A 24,430-nucleotide genomic window follows, 5' to 3' on the forward strand; every position below is an offset into this window, starting at 1 on the left:
CCAGCGTCATAACGTTACCATAGTATTACACTCAAATGAAGCTTTCCGGTTATAGTTTTTTCATTTAGTACAGGTTTTACTAGTTAGTTCAAAGGTCATAGTCCGAAATACGTCATAAGTTTATTTTTTGATCGTATATGTAGTCTGTAGATATTTCGTTGCCAATATTATAATTTTGACGTTATTTGCGAAAAGTTGAGGTAAATTTAAAAAACTACAATCTTCTGACAAGTCTAAAATATATACTGATCAATGAAACGTTTATCTGAGAATTATATGAATTTTTAAAAGTAATATTGAAGTACACATTAATCCAAATACACTTTCGGTTGGGTTAGGTAAATAAACGTTAATTGAAAAGATCGATTTAATTAAGATGAAAAACAAATTTATCCTCGTTATTTTTTAGTATACAACAATTATTAATGTGTTATTAATTTATTTCATAAAATAAATCAAACAAAATTCGGAAGTTATTGTGTGGTTATATAACATGAACGAGAGTAATATTATAGCGCCATTGTCGATACCGGTGTAATTGTTGTTATTATGGTTTAGATAAACACAATTAACTTGTTGTCGTTATGCCGGCTGCAGGTTTTGTTTTGATTTCTACAATTTTCGTCATTACGTCGGCCATCTACCTACGGACGTAGTATGATTACAGTATGTACTGCATACGTAGTACATAAAAACAATAATAAATGATTACGAGAGGTAATATGGTGGGAGGTCATTCTGATCAGAAAGCTACACTCCTTTTAAAAATCAAATTCATATTAATATAGTGAATTTTCCCTGTGTTGTTGTGTTACTAAGGTACGCTATTTTAGGTATTGTTATTATTAGAACAATACTTATATCGAATAAGTAAGAACAATGGTATCAAATGGTAAGTAACATAGGTAAAATAGTGAGATTCTGTACTACAATATAAATCGTTATCATAGTGTAAACAATTTTATGGGGGATATCTATTCTCCTTGGACATTGTATTTACAATGAGCTTGACATGTTTATGATAAAGAGCGTCGGCTCAGCTGTTTTTTGTTTAGTGCCGGAACCTCACACATACACACATAACCCATGTGTATTTGACGTACGATTCAATTGGCAAGGTTTTTGGGCGAGTGCGTGCGTGAGGTTCACCAGTCTTGTAATAATATCGTGTGATTATTATTACTGTACTGTAAGCTACCGCCGTCGCTGTTCATCAACACATAAGCCGTCGAGTTGCTCGAAACGAAACTGATTACGACACACACGCACTAACAAACACTCTCACACGCAGGCGAGATAGCACAGCGCGCGCGCACTTAAAATTCGTGTGTGTGTGTGTGTGAGTTTTTGATTACTATTTATTTATTATTTTTTCCATCGGCAAACGGTGTCGACGTTCTGCCGTCGAAACGCTTTAACTTCGCCGTCTGCGCTCCTCGTTCGCTAAAGTCGACCGTCGCGCGTCGCCCTGTCCAACGGCGTGCACGCGCATAAAGACGCTGCCGCCGCGGCTTTTGGTTCGCTCATTTGACGCGTGTCCGATGTTCTGCAGCGGCAACGCCGCCGCCAGTCAACAGCAGTTCGATTCGATCGTCACGTGGTACACACCCTCCGCTCGAGGCCGGTCATCTGCTTGTAAACAAAAGTGTGCTTAGTATTAACTAATCTTAGTACGTCGTATACTTGTGACCGATACCTCGCCGGTAACTTTTAATTCTCTCTGTCTGACATTCGTTTTTGAATTTTAGACATTTTGTCGGCGTTTTTCGCAGTGGTGGTCGTTTCAACGCGACCACTCGATCGACCTGTCAACGCCATCTCTGGTCATGTCGGATACAGATTGGACGTTGCATGCGCTCAAGTCTATGCCCGGTAGTCCGACCAACGTGCAATGGGCTCCAGATCAGGATGTAACTGGTGTGATAGCAAAGTTAGAGGGTCGAGAGCTCGAATATCTCATTAGACAAAAGCGTATTGTTATTGGTCGGAATAGTTCCAAGGGACAGGTGGATGTAAATATGGGACACTCGAGCTTTATATCACGCAGACATTTAGATGTGCTCTATGAACATCCAAACTTTTACTTGACGTGCCATGGCAAAAACGGCGTATTTGTGGACGGTGTATTCCAGAGAAAAGGAGCACCAGCGTTACAGCTGCCCAGACGGTAAGTTGGGGCCGTAAATCACATATTTATTTGCACATGGCGATCATATTGTTCGCCACCAGGCTATCGTACTTCATCTAGTGTTTACTATTATATTTGTTTTTCAAAATGATATGGACAAAAAACAATATTTTATTGTTGATGATGATAACGTGTTTTTGTTGTTTGGTTATAAATGGCTGCGCGCGTTCATAACGGGTTTTCAAGGTCTCCTTGTTGCCAAAGTTCGAAATAGACCATTATATACTAGCTTAATATTTCTTATCAACGTTATTGACTTACAATACATTATGTTTTTATTTTAACATCAATTACACTCAGACAATCAAAATTATGGGACCATTTAATATAAGATATGATTATTTGTTGTTTTTCATCATATGAACTTTCTCATTTATCATATAATGGGAGTTTTTAATATCTTAATGCTATGCATCAAATAAAAAAAAAGTTTATTTATAACTTAAGCTTCTTCTGGTAGTTTAAATACCTTGATATGACAGAATTAGCTATACATTTTGGATATATTATAATTATTAGTAGTTAGTGTTATATACATTAATGTATAAGTATCATTCATGGTTTAAACTCAATTGTTGTCCCTACTAATGCTTAAAAGCAGACTTGAAAGGTTGCAAAGAATTATTCTTTTGCAAGTCGACTTTTTTTTAATTATAGTTGTAGATAAATTCTTTAGGTTGAAATTGCTCTAGCCATCAAACATATTTGATGATGTTAATTGGAAATTTTTGATTATAAAAATGGTCAGCCCACCTTTATTTTTGAATAATTTTTAGGTGTCATGTGATATATCACTGAAAAAAAATAAAACTAAATATATTAAAAAAGTTCAGTTAGCTAAAAATTTAGTCATTAAAAATTTGTATATATATCATAATTATAAACTATGTTTTACAATCAACCTAATTTGTTTTTTTTAAATATTTCTGACAATTAATGAAGCTTAATAAATTATATAGTCAATTGCATTTGTAGCTATAACCAACATGTTCTTGTTATAACTGCATTTTCCAGAAGATGTACGGAAAAATTAAATATTTACATTTAATATTGTTCAATTATTATTATACCTTCAATTATTCAGATAAATTATTGAAATATTTGTATATTTAAGAATTTTCTTTTGCTATTCGAGTTTGGGTATGTGATTGCTTCAGTCCTTATACCTTATTGTCTTGGGATTGTTCCTTTTTTTCCCCTTTTAAACTAGTTTCACCATTTCTAAAAACTGCTATTCAAAAATAATAACAGTAATAAAAGATAAATACTAATATTGAGAACATAAAAAAATAAAATAGTTTGGTACCTCTTTTTAAGTTAAAATTAATCCTTGACAAATTTATTAGTGATATTCAATTGTTTTACTTTCAAATCAAACCAAACCTGGCATCTTTGTTTCTGTTTGGAAATCAAAGTAGTATAATCAAATTTAACACTAAATTTATTGAATAATGATATAAAAAACGTTTTGTTTGAGTTCAATAAAATATTTGGATTATTCAGTTCAAGTTTAATTTTAAAATTGAAAGTTTAGTTTTATCCCAAAAATCAAAGTTTCTAACATCAGTAATATTTATTATTAGAAAATAATTTTAAACATAAAAGTATTTTGTGGTTATATGTTTTATAGTTAATCATTCTTTCAGATGTTTAATGCGTTTTCCAAGCACAACAATTCGGTTAGTGTTCTATTCTTTAATTGATGAAATGGCACCTCCTCCTATCCTTCAAAATTCACTGATTCAAACTCAAACTAGAACAGCAACTACACCATCTAGAAGCTATGCCAATCCATTAAGTATACATATACCTCCTCAAATTATTAAACAAGAGCCAACTACATATTTATCTAAGGAGAATAGATTTATGAGTCCATTTCCATCACCTACAGGCACTCTTAGGTTAGTTTCTAATATATTTGAATAAAAAATTATGAATTTCTCTAAGTAAGTATTGTTTAGTTGAGTTTTTGACTATTTAAGTTTTTATATTTGGTATGTAAAATCAATTAATTTATTATATATATTTTTAAAGAATGTAATAAATCATAAAATATTAAAAGACCATTAAAAAATGTTAAATTTGTGGGGGAGGGGGTTGGAGCATAAAATCTCCCCTTCAAAAAATGTATGCCACTGAACTGGATTATAACTTTTGCAAAAAAATTGTATATGTTTTATCAAATTATGGGGTTTTCCTCTGCCTTTATATATGTATATATCATAAAATTAATTTTTTTTTTAATATCAGGTAATACTTGTCTATTGTCAATAAGTTATTTTAATATTTTTATCCCAATAAATGTAATTAATGTAGAATACTACTAAATATTTTTTCAAATTACAAAACAATAACAAATTATCAAATTTGAGGTGTAACACTTCATAGTATTTTTACTAAAAATATGTTTGGCAAAAGCACCAGTGAATTAACATTTAATAGTTTTGCATCTTTTGAAATAATTTATTTATTTATAGTTTGATAATGCATTATTAAAATTAATGTGTTTATTCTATGTAAAATTCTATTTAAATAATATTAATCACTGACAAACAAAAAAGATTTAATTCATTATTGAATGTAGAAAATTAGGAATTACGATTAATATTTTTATCAAAAATTAAATTATTGTAATTAGATTAATTCTAGAAATTTCCTTTTTTATTATAAATACAAATAATAAATACTAAATTAATTAGCATTATTTTCATGTAATTTTGATTTTTTAAATTAAAATTAAAACTTCATTATGAATATTTTTATATAAAAATTAACACATAAGATGATTTGTTATTTCTTTTAAAAAGTATTGTTTTAGTATTTATTTTTTAGTTAAAATAATGAATATGATTAATTGTTTAGGACAACTCCTATTTTATTTTATTTCATTTGATATGAGTTTTATATCAAAAATTATATTTGTAATATTAGGATAATTCTATATATTTTATAATTATTTAATATTTATTTAAATTTTTCTTCATATGTGATAAAAAAATTTTCTATAGTGCTGCCAATTCTTGTCCAACTAGTCCTAGAGGAGGCCATAATAGACACACCCTTGGACCAGACTTACAAATGGCAGCATATGCAGCTGCTGTAGCAAATCCTGGTCAAATAGGGGTTATAGCTACACCTACTTCATCTGCAATATATGTAGAAGAAAAGTAAAAGTTATTTAATTTTAATTTGGTTTATAATTTTATATAATTATTCTTTATTTTTTTAGTAAACACCTTGTAATGTCTAGTCAAAATAATAGAGATGAAGAAACTAGCCCATTAGATCCAGCTGTATTTGATGTTAGCATAGGAAGTGAGCAATATGTTGGTGAATTTTATAGAAATGGAACATCAACATCAAATATACCAAATTATAGTCCTCCTGAAACTGTGATCCAAGATAAATCAGCACCAACTAATAACAACAATAGTAATACTAATTCAAAATCGAGGGATGATTCGAAACCACCTTACTCTTATGCTCAACTTATTGTGCAAGCAGTTGCTTCTGCTCCAGATCGTCAACTTACTCTCAGTGGAATTTATTCTTATATTACCAAAAATTACCCATATTATCGATTTGTGGACAAAGGATGGCAAAATTCAATCAGACACAATTTATCATTAAATCGTTACTTCATCAAAGTAATTAATTTTCATAAATAGTAACTTGTTATTTTTGTTTAAAATAAAAACTATATCAAAAATATTATTAATTTTAAATAATATTAGATACAAGCAGGCCCGCATTTAGGGGGGGGCATTGGGGGCATTTGCCCCGGGCGGCAAATTTTGAAGGGCGGCAAAAATCTTAATAGGTATACAATTTTTAAAAATTAATTATTTTTATTTAATTTAAAATTTAAAATTGATGTCTAATGTAAACAAGGGAAATTGCTTTGAAGACTTTTTTTTTTTGCTCAACTAAAAAACCCAACCCAACACTTTTTGGGGGGCGGCAAAATTAAGTGCACCGGGCGGCAAAATTCCTAAATGCGGCCCTGGATACAAGTGATAGATTTTTATTATATTGTTATTTTTTAATAGTTCATAATCAAATTTTTTATTTTATTTAGGTACCTCGTTCTCAAGAAGAGCCAGGTAAAGGAGCATTTTGGAGGATTGATCCTTCTTCCGAACAAAAATTAATTGAACAGGCTTTCCGGCGTAGAAGAATCAGAGGAGTTCCTAGTTTTAGATTGAATAATTCATTTGGAATGTCTTCAAGGTAAAAATAAATTATTTATATTGAGTTCTAAAATATACTAATTAAAGTAAAAGGGAATGTATTATTTACTATTATAGTACTTGATTTTAAATTCTGTATTTAATACTAATTTGATTTAACTATACTTCTATAGCTAGTGAAAAAGGAGTACAATTTTATAATAGATTGATGATTACAAACTATTTTAAATACATATAGGATATATTTTTTTTAATAAGAAATACTTACAGAATGGTTAAATAATTATATATATATATATATATATATATATATTTATTTATTTATTTACAATTTAAAGTGTGTCCTACACCAAAATAATTTTGAAAATTATAAAAATTTCCATTCAAGTCAAATTCACCACATTTAATTTTAAGCAGTGTACGTAATAATGTCCCATTAGGCTTCCATCGTTATATCACAATAATTTATCAATATAGCTAATCATTATTAATTAGTGTTAATCTTGTTATATCTTATACAGAGTAATTCTTTTAACACTTATACTAGTCACTCAATTTCTCTTAAAATAATAAATTAAATAAAAATGTTTTTTTGGTTTTGTTTGTTATATATGTAAGTCCATTTATTTCTTATAAAATAAATTTTAGGTCCATTCCTTATATCTTATAGGGGTGTTAACTTAAAATCTAAAAGTTGTTATTAAGTCATTAACTTAATCAGATCATTTTCTATTTTATAAGTTAGTATGTTGCCATCTAAAAAAATAAAGTTGACAATCCTGTAAGATATAAAGGATGGAGATACATATGTAATTAGTATAAACAAAAAAAAAAAACATTATTTTAAGAAAAATTGAATCCCTAGCATTAAAGGAATTGCTCTGTGTTTTTATTTACAAATTTTTTAAAAAGAATATTTTTGTTACGTTAATATTAAATTAGTGTAGTTGTTTAGTATAGTATTTTTTAGACTGCTAAATGTTTTTGAAAAAATTAATTACAATTTAAAGTAGGTTAAAAATGGACACTTATTATAATTTGTGTGTATTTATATATGGAATTCATTCTTTGTAAAATAGTGTTAAGGTTTCAATATAAATCTATGTTTAATATCCCTTTTTAGCTTCAATGCAAAGCCTGAGAAGATATTAATTTTAGTATGAGTTTTTTTTTTTTTTTTTATCTAGTTGAAAACATTTTATTTTTTTTTTTTTTTACGCGCTTTTATTAGCCCATTAAGGGCCACAGCGGCCTCCCCAAAGGAGGAGGTTTCTTAACCATTTATACTCCGGGACGGGTGGTTAGTCCGTCGCCGGAGGTGGGATGGTGACTCCAAATTACCGAACTGATCTCTCGTTCGGTAAATGAAGCCGCCCGTGACCGAGTTTTGAACCTAAGACACTACGCGTCAAGCGCTGCCGCGTTACCGACTCGGCCACACCGTCCCACAGTTGAAGACATTACCCTTAAAAAGTGAAAAGATGTCCGTTGTTTCTTGTAAATGATGCATAATTCCCCCAAGAATTACAATTTTTAAAATCGGTAAATTTCCACATTTTATTTTCAAAAATTGCATAACTTATTAAAAAATGAACAAATCAAAATAATTTTTTTTTATATTGAAACCTTAAGTAATTCCCTTTTATTTGATATAATATTTTTGAAAATCTGACCCTTTATCTATCCACAAGAGGGGATTAAAATACAACTTTTTTACAATACTCAACTTTATCACTTTAAGTTTTGAAAATGTTCCGGAAATACTGTGTCTTTTAAGTATGTGTCAAATTAAAACTTATGTTACATACTATAAATTTAAAAAAAAATATGTGTCCCGTTGACTTATATTCTACGTGTAATCGGCTGCTGTAGTTAAATAAATGCTATTTATGTGTTAAAATTTTCGATTTTAAATTTTCAAATTTAATTTCCAATAACTTTTCAAAAAATTTATTTACCAACACAAATTTTTTTTCCCTAAATAATTATATATACTTCTTTCATTCGACATATTTTTTTTTTAATCAGTGAATTTCCCCTTATACAACAGGTGGCATTCAAAACTTGAAAGATATGTACAGAAAGTAGAGAATTTTCAACTTAACTTTTAAAAATCTTCAGGGAATACTGTGTTTTTTAAATATATGTTAAAATAAAGCTTATTTTATGTACTAGAAGTTCAAAAAAAAAAATTTGTACCAACAACCTATTTTTTATGTGCTAATGGATGTTGAAGAACAAAAAATAGGAATGAATTTTCCTTTTGGAATAATCCACCAATTTCTTAAAATTAAACATGTTGTTATATCAATAATAAATCCAAAAAATAATTATTTTTAGTTTCGCCTCAATTTAACAATTGATTTTTACAATTATAATCATATTTTATAATACACTCAATTGAGTAGATCTTTTTAACAATTTTTTTTTATTGGTTTTTTTTAGTTAAATTAAATCATTAATATTAATTCAGTTCTATATATTTCAATTGTAGAATCTTTTTAAACACTAAAAGTTAATTAGAAATGATTTCTATTTAAGTGATCTATTACGATAAAAATGCAAAAATAAATCGAGCTTTTCTAATAAATTTATTGTAAATAGTAATTATAAGACTTTCTGACTGCATATTAATTTTCACAATACCATTTTTTTTCTATTTAATGATATCAATTTCAAACTTGCAAGTTGAGCTAAAAGTTAAGGCAATAAATTAAATTTTTTTTTATAATAAACTTTGAAAAAAAAAAGTAGGTTAAAAATGATTACTTTTAACATATTAAAAATCAAAATCAATAATAATTTGAAAACTATTAATTATAAAAATTATATAATATATAATTAAAAAATTATATATTATGTATTATATTTTTGAATCTAAGAATTACTTATCTGGATATAATTAAGGAAATATAAGTGGGTGTTGCTTTTGGATTAATATACCAATTTCTTAAAATTAAACACTATCTAAAGATGTGCATCGAAGCGTTTCTTATGATAGTGATTTAAATCACTGTCAAATAGCGTCTATACTTAGTTTATTAACTAATTTATTTACATTAATTAACTGTTGAAAGATTTAGTATCTATTTAATTTATTTTAATATTTAGAAGTGCCCCACCTTCACCTAATCATCTCACTGGGGGTGGTGGATGTGAATTATCAATTACTGATTCATTGTCTAGAGAAAATTCTCCATCTCCTCCTGTTTCATCTTCAGATCAGCCTCAAGATGATTCCAATTTTTCAAGTTCCAATCAATCTAAATCACCAGGCAAAATATCTCATACAAATGGTGTTCTTCACTATGTGTCATCTACTGGTATAATATAAATTATTTACATTATAACCCAATATTTAAGATATTTTTTATTTTATTTATATTTGTTATTATTTTTTTTTTACCGAATGAATTGTATTATTCCTAAATAAACAATTAATTTTATTAGCTAACAGTGAGACCTCTGAAATGCAAAGTCCTCAACAATTGACATTTTTAAAGTCTAGACTAGTCTTACCAGTGACAACTTATAGTAAATCAGCAAGACAAATAACTATAGTAAATAACGGGCTTCAAACATCTCAATCAGGTAAAAATATTTTTCTTATTGAAGTTTTTTAATCTTTTCTATAATCATAAAAAATATAATTATTTTTGAACCATAAATATTATGTTATACATTTTTTTTTTTTGTAATGATTTAGGAAGCAATCCTAAATCTAATTTAAACTTTATTGCTTTTCCACCACCACTCAAAGAATCAATGTTACCACAAGCTCCTGTTATTGTTCAGGCTTTAGACCAAACTTTTGATGGGTAAGTTTATTTTAACTTTTTTTTTGTTTCTACTATTTTTGGGGTTAAACTGTTGGTATTAAAGTGGCTTCTAAGCACTAGTATTAAGTTTTGTTTAATGTCATTTATTGGTTGCTGATGGCTTACTATTTGGGAATTTTTAAAGTATCAAAAAAAAACCTATTTAATGTATAGGGCATAATTAATTTATCATGAATATTCTTAATCAAAAAAATTAAAACAATACAAAGACTGTTAATTAAAAGTTTTCAAGTGCTAACATACATAATTAACTAGTTTTGTATTAAGAATTTATTATTTGTGGCTAATATTATTTAAAATTAGTTAACTTATAAACTAGTAAATTAAAAATATTAATTTAGAACTAAAAATTTAAATAATATTTAATTTAAAAAACTACAAAAATTATATTATGTATTAATGTATTTATTTTGGGAACAATGTACCATTATGAATACTAAACTTATATTAATACCAGATTGAAAAATATTCGCTTATATACCTCTAATAACCTTATGACTTGTTTTGCGTCAACACTTTTTTTTAGTATTTTTGTAGGAAAATTGTTATTATATCCAATGTAACTTTAATACAGAGTACTTCTTTGAATCGTCATGTTTTGGCAGGAATTATTAATTAGAATGGTCTATAACTAGGTAAAGAAAAAGAATACAGATGGAAAATGACTTTTAATGATAAAAGTAACACTCGTATCACCTATCATTATAATATGTCAAAAACTTTTGAAATACTGGTCCAAAATTCTTGTTGACCAATCATTTTCTTAATTAGTTCTATTAAATACACTAGTTAATTATGTATGTTATCATTTAAAAAAATAAAGTTGATATCCTTCAATTATATAAGTCACGATCAATAAAAATTAATTCATGATTGATAAATTGGGAAAACAAAAACCCAAAAGAAATAAAACAAATGTAGATTTTGTTTTAATTAAATGGTTCATGAATTTTCTATTACCATCTATAGAATGAATTATTCTGTAAAAGGTAATGAAAAATCATTGTATTTTGTTTTTCCATACTATAAGTTTACTAGTACTAATGTATATATATATATACTATAAATTTAAATGTGTTGATACATATTTTTGTTGTTTATAAAAATAGGTCAAAATTGAGTCATAATTTAAATATTGAAAAAGCAGTTAATCATCATAAATCAGAACATAATGAAAGGGATGAAGATTTATCTCATAATAATCCTACTCAAGGTATAGAAATTGAATCAAGCGAGTTAGGAATTCAAGACATTCATGAAGAAATAATAGACGATACTCAGAAGACTATGGAAGAATGCACTGAAGAGGTAGTCAATATTTTATCTAATTAATTAAGGTCAATGATAATTTATTTAAAATTATTTATTGTGTGCTATATTTTAGCCTAAAGTAATACCAGAAGAATCTTCTGAAAATGGTGTTGTAGAAGAAGAACAACAACTGATAATCAATGAAGAAATGATTGAAGAAAAAAAAGAAGTTAAACAAGAAAATTTTGATGAAACTAAAGAAGATGACACAAAATATTCTGACAAGTTTCAAGAACCACAAGTTAAACGCGCCAAAATAAGTTTTTATCAACAAGAAATTAATGGTGTCCCATAAAGGTAATATACATATTATTAGACATAAAAGATTTTATTGTTATAATATTTGTAATTGATATTTTTCTGAATATTTTATTTGTACATAAAAATTATGTATATGTCTGATATATTATATGTGGTCTATAAAGTTATTGTTAACATTTTGAATTGTTTTCTTTAAAATTAATTTTAGCTTAAATCAAATTTGGTTTTTCTTTCTGTGTAAACTATAATATCTAGTTATTCTATAAATTACTTAATATATAATTTGCTTCAGCATAATGATTATATATATATATATATATATATATATATATATATATAATATATTCTGTTGTTAAACTATAAATAATGACAGTAAATTATAAAATGTAGTCTAATATATTGTATTTTTACAAAACTTTTATTCAAAACCTACAGTCTTCTTTATAGTTATAGTTATATAAAGTGTAAATATATTCTATTATTACAAAAGTTAATAAAAAATAGATTAGATAGAACCTAAAAAAAACCACCCCCTAATTACAGTAAATTATCTATTTTTGTTATTATTTATCATTGTTCCTTGTAAATATCTGTTGCCACATATCTATTGTACAAAAAAAAAAAAAAAACTAAATAATCAAGTTAAAAATTAAAATTTCTTAATGCTTCCTTCTCTTTCAGTATGTGGAGGGCTATTTTCTTTTCTAAGTGCAATTTTATTCAAATCTTTCTTTTTGTTATAATTTTTTTGTTAATTATGAATATTATCAGATTAAAATGAAGTAATTGTTGTCATCATTTTTAAAAAGCTGCATATGAACCTAAACATATGAATTGGGTTTATTTAAAATAGTAAATTTGTTAAAATTAATATTTAAATATGTGATTAGACATTTTATATTGTGCAAAAATAATAATTATTTTTATATAAAATAAGTTTTTGTCTACTTAAAAAATGTGTTACCATTTGTGTTTAGAAAGTCTTAGCCTACATTTTAAACTTAATAAATTGATATCATTAAAATGAAGAAAATATTGGTCTCATTTGTTGGGGTAGAATTAATAAAACATAGATTTTCAAAATTTAAGTAAGCATCATTTTATAAAACAAATATTTTGTTAAATTAATTTGTTTATAATTAATATTTTTAATCATCGAATGTTAGTATAAATAAATCACTATATTTTCTTTCAGTTAAATATATCTATATGATCTAACATATTTTTATAAAATGCACGATTAAATGTTAAAAATAATTTGAACATTTATTACTAACATAAATGTTGGGTTAATTTGGTGATATTAATTCATAATACGAACTAATGAATTTTGATTACCTATCTTGTAATGTACCCCATGTCTCATTATGTTTATATTTAAAAATAATATTTACCTTAAGCCAGCAAGCACAAATGTTTTAAACTGTAATTTATTACTTGTTGTTAGTCATTTAATTTTGTAATAGATTAAAATTATATTAAGGAATATAATAGTCAGCGCAATATACATTTTAGCACACTAATCAGTGTAAGATTACTATTTACATTATTTTGTTGAGACATTATATTTATAAATTATTTAGTTTGAGTGTTATGAATAAACATTTGTCGTTTTTATTTGACCCTTGTGTTTCTCCTTGCTACTTAGATTGTAGTAAATCTATGTTTTAATCATTTTTGCTGTTTGATGTGAAATCATATCTATGCGTTAAAGGTAGCGGACTATATATAGCAATATTACTTGTTTTTCATCAACAATTTATTAATGTGGATATTATACATTTATTAAAGGAGGGCTAAACACCTTAATTCTATGGGACTAACGAGTTGATTATGTTACATGCTTTAAAAACTAAATTGTGCTCGAGTAAACTATAGTCTACGCCAAAGGTAGACGAATAACGGTAAAACCAGTGTTACCAATACCATACAGACGACGCCCGTATTTGTTGATAAGTGACGCTAATAGGCACATTCAACAAGTCTTATACTCGTTATTCGCGTCAGTATCATGGCCAAGGTCATCAGTGGTGTACGGTATTACTCGACAGGGAGTTGTTAAGCAATGAAAATTTAGACAACTGGCAACACTGATCCGTGAAAATATTCATTGGCAATGGCGTGTACGTGGACGGCGAAAGGTATTCTGTAGTTTTAACGAGTACTGTATATACGTTGATAAACGCGGTATGTAGTAGTGGGTCGTTGTTGTTGTTTTTTTTGTCACTCTGTTATTAATTATTGTTTTTCCCCGTTTTTAATTTTAGCTATAAGTGCGTGCTACCCGCTCAAAAGTTCGAGTGTATGATTACCACGTCGAATCGGGGCCACCGAAAGCTAACGTCTGAGTGAGTATAAATGTGCGTTGTATCGGTGGCGATGGGTTTTGTTTGGTGGTGTCCCCGCCGCTTGTATTCTGCACCGCCGTGCAGGGCCTTCTCTTTAAAATGGCTCTGCCCCTACCTTTAACTCCGTGTATGTGTGTACCTATGTGTATGTATAACGTGTTGGCTATACGTTTTCATCCCGACTTGGGTTGGTGGTGCGTCCCTCTCCTAAAGGATCTATTTTGTTGACATCGTACTTGCTGTTACGGGCATGGTTGTGTTTTAAAATTTATTTTTCAACGTAAGCCGTTTCTTGTCTTCCTACATCACGGTGTGACGTTGGTCCGTCAACATTCTGTTGTAATATTTGATATCGGCTGTACATTATTTTTTTAATCATGACTCAATTTCAAAAATTGATTTCAAAAAAATTAAATGTACACAAATACTATGTGCCTGAGAAAGTAGCTTTTTATTGTTAAGTAGGTCTTGTCAGTGCACAGCGCGCGCACAATATACACACACGCACACGAATATACATCCTGGTTCTTAAGAATAATACAATTTTTTTCTTCATTATATACGCGACTGAGTAGAAAGTGAAAGCAGCAGGCAGTTGGTGATTGTCAATGATTGTGTGTGCGTGTTAAGAGTGTATGTGATTTACTTGTTACATTCCGTTGTCAATTTCGTTTTAATGACTTTTTCGATCATTTTGTTAATTAGTTTATTACAATAGTTATTTAGTGACTGGTTGACGAAAATTTTGTGGTCATTTAATTGCCTGGATGGGGTGTATATCACCATCATATGGATAACATTGAAGAGGTATAGTGGGGCAACACAAAAATGCTTAAAATAAAATTAATGTTCGTGTTGGGTCTGATGTTTGATACTTTTTTAAAATAAACTTTAAATGTTTTAATTCTATTTTACTACTGATAAATTAAATATAATAAATTTTATTCAAAGAATCAAACCTTTATAAAATCAAGTATCGTTATATTTTTTTTTGTAATTAAGGCATGTGTTTATGTTTAAAGTCAATCTTTTTAGAAATTATACCCTTTGTTATACTTCCCATAAAAAAATACATTTAAATTTTTACTCTTATTGAAATATAAGGGAAAATGAGTTATTTACTGTGTATAAATATAAAAATTGACATTTTTTATACATTGGAAATGTTATTTTGATAAGAACTATTTCTAAGGGGGGATTGTTATTATTTTTTTATATTTTAATTTTCTGTAAAAGTATTGTGTGAGACTTTTTATTTATTTAACATAAGATTTTTTTCTTAATGTTAAAATTTGACTATATATACCTCTACAATTAGAAATAGTTTTGAGAATTTCAAAATGAAGACCTATTTGTAGTGAATTATTTTTCAAAATTTCTATTAGTAAATGGGTAAATCATTTAAAAATATAATAATTGAAAATACAGATATCTTTTTTAAAAATTAATTTTTTTATTTCAATTCAAAAACATTTAATACATTAAATGTTTTAAATACAAATTTTGTATTATTATTAATTTTTTTAATATTATATTAAAATATAACATTTTTTTTTGATACTTAATTTTATAATTTTGATAACTTAATCAAATTTTTAAATTATAATGAACATATTGATATTTGTAGGGTTTTTTTTAGATAATAATAAATTTAGAATTTGAATTAACTAAACAATCTCTTAGATTTGATAAAAATATTTTTCCTCTTGCCTACTCACATAAAGGTAGTATTGTTTATTAAAATGTTTTTCAAATCTTTATTAATTTAAAACGCCTTCCTTCAATTAATAATGGTTGTTTATGCAATTTTCCTTGCCTAACTAAGAATAATTTTTTTTTAGTTATTTAGCTTTTCACGTTTGTATTTCTAGATGTCACATATTATTTAAATAAATCATTTATGTGAGTTAATAATCAAATGTGAATATTATTTAAATTTAAAAATCAAAGAATAAGATTACTGTTGGATTTATATTCATTTGTAGGATCTCCAACTTAAGAAAAATGTCTTTCCATTAAAACATTTTCTTGGCATAAACTCTATGGTTATTTTATCTGTATTTGCTGCTAATATATTATCAAATTGATTCTTTGCATTTATTGGTTTCCTATTTTGCTTGGTTCTAAAAACTTCATGTTTAGGTGCCTAGATGTTAGGTTTCAATTTTATAATGAGTTTTGTGTGTTTAGTTTCAACTCGTTGACACAAGTTCCCATTTGAAAAAATTGAATTAATATCTTATATTATGCGATATTAGTTTATTTTATTAATTAGTCTAATTTTAATCTCAATTAAGTATTATTTTTTATATTTTGTTGTAATTATTTTTTAATTTAATTTAAAACTTAATTATTGATGCATTAAAATATATGATCTTTTAAATTTTAGACAATGAATACAGGGAGTTATCCTACTTTTGTGACCGCTACGCCGGTTTCTTCTTTTAATACCTGCTCAAGTGGTAACATTACTCAGGGAAACACAGGCAACAAATATACAAATGTTCAGCAACAAACTGCTACAGTTAATGCTAGTTCTGTAGTTAATACCTCCAATACAAGTGGACAAGTAGTTGCATTATTAAATAGTGATGAAGCTGGTGTTACTTATTTAAGACCACTTGATTCAAATGGATTTGCAGTTAATTTGGCTGGTGTTGGATCTTCCAGTCAACAAGGCCAAGTATTAAATAATAACATTTTTCTTAATCTTCCAAGTATAATTCTATTAAAAAAAAATTAAATAATTAGATATTCACAATTCCTATTACGGTTCCTGGTTCAAAACCTGGGGAGCAGAGCCAAACAATACAAATTCAAGTTGTGGGGCAAGGTGGTATATCGGGTGACAAACTTTTACCTATGTTTGGTCCAGTATTACAGTTAGCTGCATATAATCAGCAATTACAAGACACTAATGGAAGTATTCAGCTTCAAGTAAATAACTAAATATTTATCTCTAAATTTTATGTTCATGTTTTCTAACTAATAATTATAACAAGTTTATTACATTTAAAGATATAAATTATAATAAATAATTGTCTCCAAAAGCTTGTGTGCTGAAATTGATGCTTTCAGGGATTAAAAGATAAAATTTGTTTAGAATTTCTTTACTACGAGATTTTTTTTAACATAAATATACCTTATGTATTATATATGTTAGTATTTCAATAAAAAGGTTTCTTAGAGTTTATTTTCAGTAAAAAATTTGTTGTAGTTCTTAGTAATCTCAAATATTTTTCATAAATACTTATCCCCACTAACAAAAATTAAGTATAAACTGATTGTGCAAGAACACTGAAAATCATTTTCATATTACTAGGTAATAGAATACTATTTAAATTTTTTAATTTACAAAACATATTGTAAATATGTAATATTGACATGAATTAACTTTTGATATTAAAAAAGAAATATAACATGTTTTATTAACATTTATTTAAAACTTGAAAGTCATCAATATGAAAATTAAAAGCATTTTTTTCTAACCATGTTTTAAGAAAATAGATTATATTAAATTTTATTTTAGTGGTACTTTAAATGATAATGAGTTTATTAAAATGTTGATGTAAACTACAAAAGAAATCAAACAGTTTTTATTTTTACAATTTCATTTAAGCTAATTATATTTTCAGTGATATATTTTAAGTTACTATTAACAGTATGTGTTTAGCATTATAAATTATAAATAATTATAAATTTGAAAATTAATAATTTAAAATACTTATATACAGAATGATTGGTTTAACATAAACCATCCGATTATTTGCAAAATAAATACAATGTTGGAAAAAAATTTTTGATTTCTTTAGTTATAATTTCTTGATTTATTAGCTCTTAATTACTTTTTAGGATCATCCCATATTGCTTAAAGGGGTATTAACTTAAATTTCTTAAATGGCAACATACATATTTAATCTAATTGAGAAAATTACTAGTCAATAACATCGTGGACCAGTACTTTGGAAATAATTCTTATCTTTACATTTATACGAGATGAGTACATCTGTAAAAATGACTAGTGATAAAAATGGGTACTGCTATTTTTATCACTAGTCATTACTTTAAATTGTTACTAACTTCTAAAATACTGGGTTAAATGTTGTTATCAATCAGTCATTTTCTAAATTAGATGATTTTTTATTTTTTAAGTTAATTAAATATGTACATTACCTATAAAAAAAATAATGTTGAAATCCCTTTAAGTTATAAGAGATGATTCTAAAAGTAATTAATAGCTAATAAATCAAGAAATATATAATTTAAAGAAATCAAAAATTTTTTTTCTAATATTGTGTTTATTTTAGGTGGTTTATGTTAAACCAATCACCTGTTTACAAATATAATAGAAAACTATCTTATATATTATTTACAATCTTTGGAAAATTATTCTTATAGAGCAGATATCACTGTTACAACATCTATTTTCTATTATTTAAGTTTTAAGAGTTTAAATTCTAACTTAAGTTTGCATCAAATAAACATAATTCTTATAAAAATTAACTATGGTTTATTAACCATATATTTTTTTAATGTAGATTAACAATATTGGCTTGTTAATTTTTATTTACATTTCTGCAGTGATTCAAAAAAGTTACATTTTTTTGTTTTTATGCTTTTCTGAAAAATCAATGTTACTTAGTTTAGTTCTGAGGTACAGATATTAAGACCTAAATTTTTTCCTTGGTATTTATTTAAAAGATTTTTAAAAAATATTTTAATTGAGTTACTTATTTTCAATATTACTCTAAAATATTTAAAAATTTTAATTTTAATCATATAACATCAATTATTATAAATAAACTACCATACAAATTTGTAAAATATTGTGAATCATTCGATATAAACCATAATTAGTAAAATTAATGGAGCCTGTTCAAATTATAATAATTTTCATGGAAATAGTTAAGGTCTATAACCAACATTTAATGTGTAAATATTTTATATATCTCTATTTTTTTCTTCAAAACATTACTATCTATTGATATTGTAAAGTATACACAAAAAATTAGTTTTTCAAACTTCAAAATATTTTAGAAATTTAACTACAAAATATTAATAAGAAAGAATTGTAACAAATATATTTTTTTAATATATTACATAAAGTCACTCATTTGAACATTTATAAAAATTTTTAATTAAATTTAATAAATTAAAAAAAAATAGTAATGTAAAATATTTGCTGAATCTAAAATGATTAAATTTGTCATATCTACGTGTTTCACTCTGCATATCTGTTTATTTTATATTAATTATTTTTTATAATGTAAGATTGCTGTGTACTATATAATATATTATATATTTACTATATACAGAGTGATTCACTTATTATAAACCACTTAAATTGTCAAATATAAAAAAACTGTTATCAATTTTAGCTTCGATGCGAAGCTGAGAAGGTATTGGTTTTACTAAGATGTGTTTTTTTTTTTTGTGCTGTTACCACTTTTTCTCAGCTCTCACCGAACCAATTTCTTTTAATGATACGTCAAAAGATCACAAATCGTATCTAGTCGAAGACATAACTCTTAAAAATTGAAAAAAATTCCCTCGTTCCCTGTAAATGGGGGAAACCTCCAAAAAAATTACAAATTTAAAAATCGCTAATTTTCGAAATTTTTTCAATTTTTTTTACTTAAAAGTGCCATAACTTTTTCAAAAATGAACATATCAATATAATTCTTTTTTATATAAATGCATAATATCATTACCTTTCATATGGTATATTTTTTTCTTAAATTTAACCCTTAACCTGCCCACAAAGGGGAATTTTAAAATGACAACTTTTTCACAAAAAATTAATTTTTTGAACTTGATTTTTGAAAATGTTCCGGAAGGTCTGACACTTTTATATATATCTTAAATTAAAGCTAATGTAATATACTTTATCATGAAAAAAAAAAATTTCGGACTTTATTTTATCTTCATGGTGAAAATGGCTACCAAATGCTATTATTGTGTGAAAATCCTCGATTTTATTTTTTACATTTTTAACTTTATAATGCTATGACATATTGAAAAGTCATACACTTTTCAATATGTCATAGTATTATGAGAAATAATATTTTCTAATAATCCCTTTTTAATTCGACATACTTTATCTTAATTAGGATATTAATAATGAACTAGCAGATCATGTAGCTTTTGGAAAATCCACCAATTTTTAAAATTAAACACTAAAGATTTGCATTGAAGCGTTTTTTTTTGATAGTGATTTTAATCACTGTCAGATATCATTATACTTGATCCATCTATGCCACGTCATCACTGTGCCGCGACCCCCCTGTGCTGGGTTTTTTTTATTGGTTTTTTATAGTGCAATGTTTCTTTTAATTTTTTTTGTTTTTCTCTTATACATAATATGAATGTCAACTTAAATTTCTCTAATGGCAAGACTCCTAATTAACTAGCTTATTTAATTGTTAATGATCTAATTAAGAAAATGACTGGTCGATAACAACATTTGTACCAGTATTTCGGAAGAGATTAACAATTTAAAGTAATTACTGGAGAAAAGAGTGGGTACTGCTATTTTTATAATTAAACATGTTCTGGCCATATTTTTCCTCTCACTTAGATATAAATATTTCAATAACCTCTGAAATACTGATCCAAAAGTTATTAATCAGTCGTATTCTTTTAATTACTATTATTTTTAATATTAATCACTTTTTAGGATCATCCATTATAACTTAAAGGGGTGTCAACTTTATTTTTAAAGTGTTAACATACATATTTAATTAGCTTATAAAATTGAAAATTATCTAATTAATTATATTATATAATTTTTTTTTTCAGATACAACAGGAAGGAGATGGTTCAAATGACCAAATTCATAATAATAATAATGATTCAATGCAATCATCAGACTTACTTCAAGATGTTCAAGACGACCAAGTAATTATTTTAAACTAATTCTTATGCTGTTATGATTTTGATTCAGTTCAATGTACTTTTTTAAGGAAATAATTCAAGATGTTAAACCAGTAATAATCGAACAAAGTGGTACAGACACCAGTGGCATACCATTTCCTCTAGCAGTAGTAGTTAATCAAGATATGGTAGTGCGAAGAAACCAATTAGACAATAAAATGATCAGCGAACAAAAAGATAACCAGACGGATAAAAGACTTAGGCTTCAAAATGAACAAGATTCTGGTAAAATTTATCTCTAATGAAATTGACTTTTAAAATAAAAAGTTATATGTAAATAACTTTTATAGGTAATCAATATGTTATGTATTCTTCTAATACAAGTAATTCTGTGTCTTTGGCTGACTATATATCAATGAATCATGATAATTTACCATTGGGTCATTTTTTAAAATTTTCTCCTGACAACAGTAAAAGAGAAAATATGGAGTCATCTGGAACCCATGATGATGGAAATAGTGAAATGGTAGTATACGAGGATACTAGTAGTCAAGTAATTTCTTTCAAAAATTTCATTATCAAGATATTCTCTAAATAAATTATTTCAAACAGTGTTGATTTAAGATTTTTTCTTGTTATATTTTGACTTCCAAGTAGAAGAACCAATTCTATATTTGGAACAATTAATTTTGTAAAACACTTGCAAATTAGTTGTAAATTTTAATTTGTTAATTTTTTTTCACATAATTAATTAATAAATTTTCAATTTTTTCTTTTTATCTAACTTGGATTTTAAAATTCATTTATCTTAAGATAATTTAAATTGGACTTTAGGATAAAGGTAAAAGGAAAAAAAAGTACAAAAAAAAGCCACCTGCTGCTAGAAAGCCACGTCCTGGTCAAATACACATTGCTACAGCTTTAGATGGTACATTACTGTTTTGCTGTCCAGAATGTAGTATGGCATATCCAGATAAAGAAATGCTTGAACAACATTTAGTTGCCCATAAAATAGAAAGAAGGTTTATTTGTGACCTTTGTGGAGCTGGACTGAAAAGAAAAGAGCATTTAGAGCGTCATAAATTAGGTCATAACCCTGAACGTCCATTTGTGTGTAATGTTTGCTGCAAAGGTAAATTTTCAAAATATTACAAAATAGTTAGTTGTTGTTAAAAGTTAAGTATATATAATATTAATTTTTAGGTTTTAAGCGAAAAGAGCATCTAAATTTACATGCAGTTATTCATTCTGGTGTCAAAACTGAAGTATGTCCTGACTGTGGCAAAGGATTTTATCGTAGGGACCATTTAAGAAAACACACTCAGAGTCATATTACTAAACGTCTAAAAGAAGAACAGGCTGCTCTTCAACAAATGGCTGATCAAGTGTCAACATCTGATCATCAAAAATTATCTATCCCTGAACTTGTACAAAATACAAATCATTCAGGACCTATCATTAATGTAGCACATCAAGAAATGATAATTGATGCTGTAGCTAGTGGCAGAACTAGTACTCCTAGTCCTCCTAATGACAACCAAATTGTTATAACTAAAGGTGACCAAAAGCTAACAGAACAAGAGCTCTTAATGTTACAACAACAACAAATTCAGCAGCAACAACAGATTCAGCAACAACACCAACAACAAATTCAAATACAAATCCAACAGCAACCTAGTAGTCCCAGTTTAGCTCAACAAGAAATGATAATTGAAGCTGTAAGTGGACAGCAACATCGAAGTCCATCACCAGCACATGTTGAACACCATCAAGTGATTATTACCAAATTGGAGTCAAATGAGGAAAGTAAAGAAGGTGATAGTATTGTTTTAACTCAATCTGATGCTAGAGAAGCCTTAGAATTACTGCAACATCAGCCTCAATGACCTTCGATTTCATATATTATTGTGAATATCAAACAAGAACCACCATGAAATAAGGGTATACTACAACAAAATTGGTTTATTAATGTTTCATAACTTTTATTATTGGACTTAAAAATCTAAAATGAACTATTTTTAAAATATGTATGATTATATGTGTATATATATATATATATATATATATATATATAATCATATCTATGATATATGTATGTTTACATAGGCTCAAATTAACAAATAACTCTTATAAATATAAATTTAATAAATAAGTATCCTCAATAGCATATAATTTTTTTGAAAAAAAAATAAAATGTTTCCTACAGATAAAATATATTAATTTTTTATCACTTATCTACTTGCCACGCTATATTATTCTTACAAAAAGAAATTAGTTTATTAACCTAGCCTAAATTTACAATTTTTTTGTTCCCAATTTCTTTTTTGGTAATTTTGTAATTACAATGTATTCAAGTTAAAATTTATTGTTTTATTGATTCAGTTTTATATTTATTGAAAGATATCTTATTGAATCTGACCCAAAATAAAAAGTTATAATTTTATATCTTTAAAAATTTTATGTTTATGCACATATTTTAAAATTATGTGTATATTTTAATATGTCCATGTTGAAGAAGTAATTAAATTGAATTATGCATTTGCAACGTAATATTAGAGATTATTTTTTATTTTTAAGGACTAATTATTTTATTTTTTTAAGTACTACAAAGTGTTAATATTTTATTTTTATCTAAATTGTATATTTATATAACTTATTATTGTTGCTTAAATTGTGGTAATTTGTTTTATTCTTACTAAACATTTTATTGTTTGTTATATTATTATTAGAATCGTTTATATAAATAATTAGGCCTATGAAATAATTACTCTGTTGGCATTTTGTTAAACATACTGCTGTTTAAATTACAGCATGCTGTAATTTAATTAATATTCAGTTGATAATATTTTATTTATACAAAAATTTGATGTAAATTTATGTAGTTATACTATGAGTTAAACTATTTTACGTAATAAATGTAACAGCAATTAATGAAGTATATTTTAAAAAATTCATGTTTAAATAAATAACATGCAACTAATATTTTTGCTACTATACACTGCCATTCACTAAATGGTATTTTATATATCTTATTACCAAATCACTAAAATTTAAGAATTATCTATATTTCTATGATTAAAATTTTTAATTTTGTTATTCTTTCTATTTAGTATAAGGTCTGTGATATCAATATTTTCACTAGAATTTCTATTTTACCAACAGACTTAATTTTTTTCTATAAAAAACATACACAGGTATATATCATGATTTTTTTTAGGTTAAGTAAGTGACTAGTAAATTTTTTATCGGGGTAATTAAATTGATGTCTATAATAACTACAATTGTAAGTAATTTTAAAATGGTCACTTATATTCAAATTTAATGATTATACAAGTGGTCTGTTATTTTGTAATAAGATAATTATTTTTGTTTTGTTATCAATTATTATATTTCAACCAAAAATTGTATGTATAAAAATAA

At 26.2% G+C, this 24,430-nt stretch overlaps 2 protein-coding genes across 5 annotated transcripts; both read left to right on the plus strand.

The window, feature by feature from the left end:
- Nucleotides 1–1,091: 1,091 nt before the first annotated feature.
- On the plus strand, nucleotides 1,092–12,426 carry LOC126906389 (forkhead box protein K2-like). Of its 2 annotated transcripts, XM_050686977.1 has the most exons (11): nucleotides 1,092–1,670; nucleotides 1,749–2,167; nucleotides 3,835–4,089; nucleotides 5,197–5,355; nucleotides 5,418–5,835; nucleotides 6,267–6,418; nucleotides 9,490–9,701; nucleotides 9,829–9,969; nucleotides 10,085–10,196; nucleotides 11,327–11,525; nucleotides 11,602–12,426. In XM_050686977.1, the coding sequence occupies exons 2-11, from the start codon at nucleotides 1,827–1,829 to the stop codon at nucleotides 11,821–11,823; spliced, it is 2,211 nt and encodes a 736-aa protein (XP_050542934.1). In that variant the 5' UTR covers nucleotides 1,092–1,670; nucleotides 1,749–1,826; the 3' UTR covers nucleotides 11,824–12,426. The 2 variants fall into 2 exon arrangements, with proteins under 2 accessions (XP_050542934.1, XP_050542933.1); XM_050686976.1 differs by having other exon boundaries at nucleotides 1,092–2,167.
- Nucleotides 12,427–13,818: 1,392 nt separating this feature from the next.
- On the plus strand, nucleotides 13,819–23,022 carry LOC126906391 (zinc finger protein 165-like). Of its 3 annotated transcripts, XM_050686989.1 has the most exons (9): nucleotides 13,819–13,976; nucleotides 14,057–14,137; nucleotides 16,527–16,820; nucleotides 16,889–17,074; nucleotides 20,936–21,034; nucleotides 21,100–21,295; nucleotides 21,361–21,563; nucleotides 21,845–22,142; nucleotides 22,214–23,022. In XM_050686989.1, the coding sequence occupies exons 3-9, from the start codon at nucleotides 16,530–16,532 to the stop codon at nucleotides 22,894–22,896; spliced, it is 1,956 nt and encodes a 651-aa protein (XP_050542946.1). In that variant the 5' UTR covers nucleotides 13,819–13,976; nucleotides 14,057–14,137; nucleotides 16,527–16,529; the 3' UTR covers nucleotides 22,897–23,022. The 3 variants fall into 3 exon arrangements, with proteins under 3 accessions (XP_050542946.1, XP_050542945.1, XP_050542944.1); XM_050686988.1 differs by having other exon boundaries at nucleotides 13,937–14,137; XM_050686987.1 differs by lacking the exons at nucleotides 13,819–13,976; nucleotides 14,057–14,137 and adding an exon at nucleotides 14,244–14,944.
- The last annotated feature ends 1,408 nt before the right edge of the window (nucleotides 23,023–24,430 follow it).

This window comes from Daktulosphaira vitifoliae, unplaced genomic scaffold, assembly GCF_025091365.1.
Source record: "Daktulosphaira vitifoliae isolate Bord-2020 unplaced genomic scaffold, ASM2509136v1 Scaffold_4, whole genome shotgun sequence".
Taxonomy (NCBI): Eukaryota; Metazoa; Arthropoda; class Insecta; order Hemiptera; family Phylloxeridae; genus Daktulosphaira; species Daktulosphaira vitifoliae.

Coding starts and splice junctions, on each gene's coding strand:
- LOC126906391 (XM_050686987.1), top strand. Junction 16,821..16,888: donor CTTCCAGTCAACAAGGCCAA/GTATTAAATAAT, acceptor TTAAATAATTAG/ATATTCACAATTCCTATTAC. Junction 21,296..21,360: donor TCAAAATGAACAAGATTCTG/GTAAAATTTATC, acceptor TAACTTTTATAG/GTAATCAATATGTTATGTAT.
- LOC126906389 (XM_050686976.1), top strand. CDS start 1,827: ATGTCGGATACAGATTGGACGTTGCATGCGCTCAAGTCTATGCCCGGT. Junction 2,168..3,834: donor GCGTTACAGCTGCCCAGACG/GTAAGTTGGGGC, acceptor TCATTCTTTCAG/ATGTTTAATGCGTTTTCCAA. Junction 11,526..11,601: donor TGGAAGAATGCACTGAAGAG/GTAGTCAATATT, acceptor GCTATATTTTAG/CCTAAAGTAATACCAGAAGA.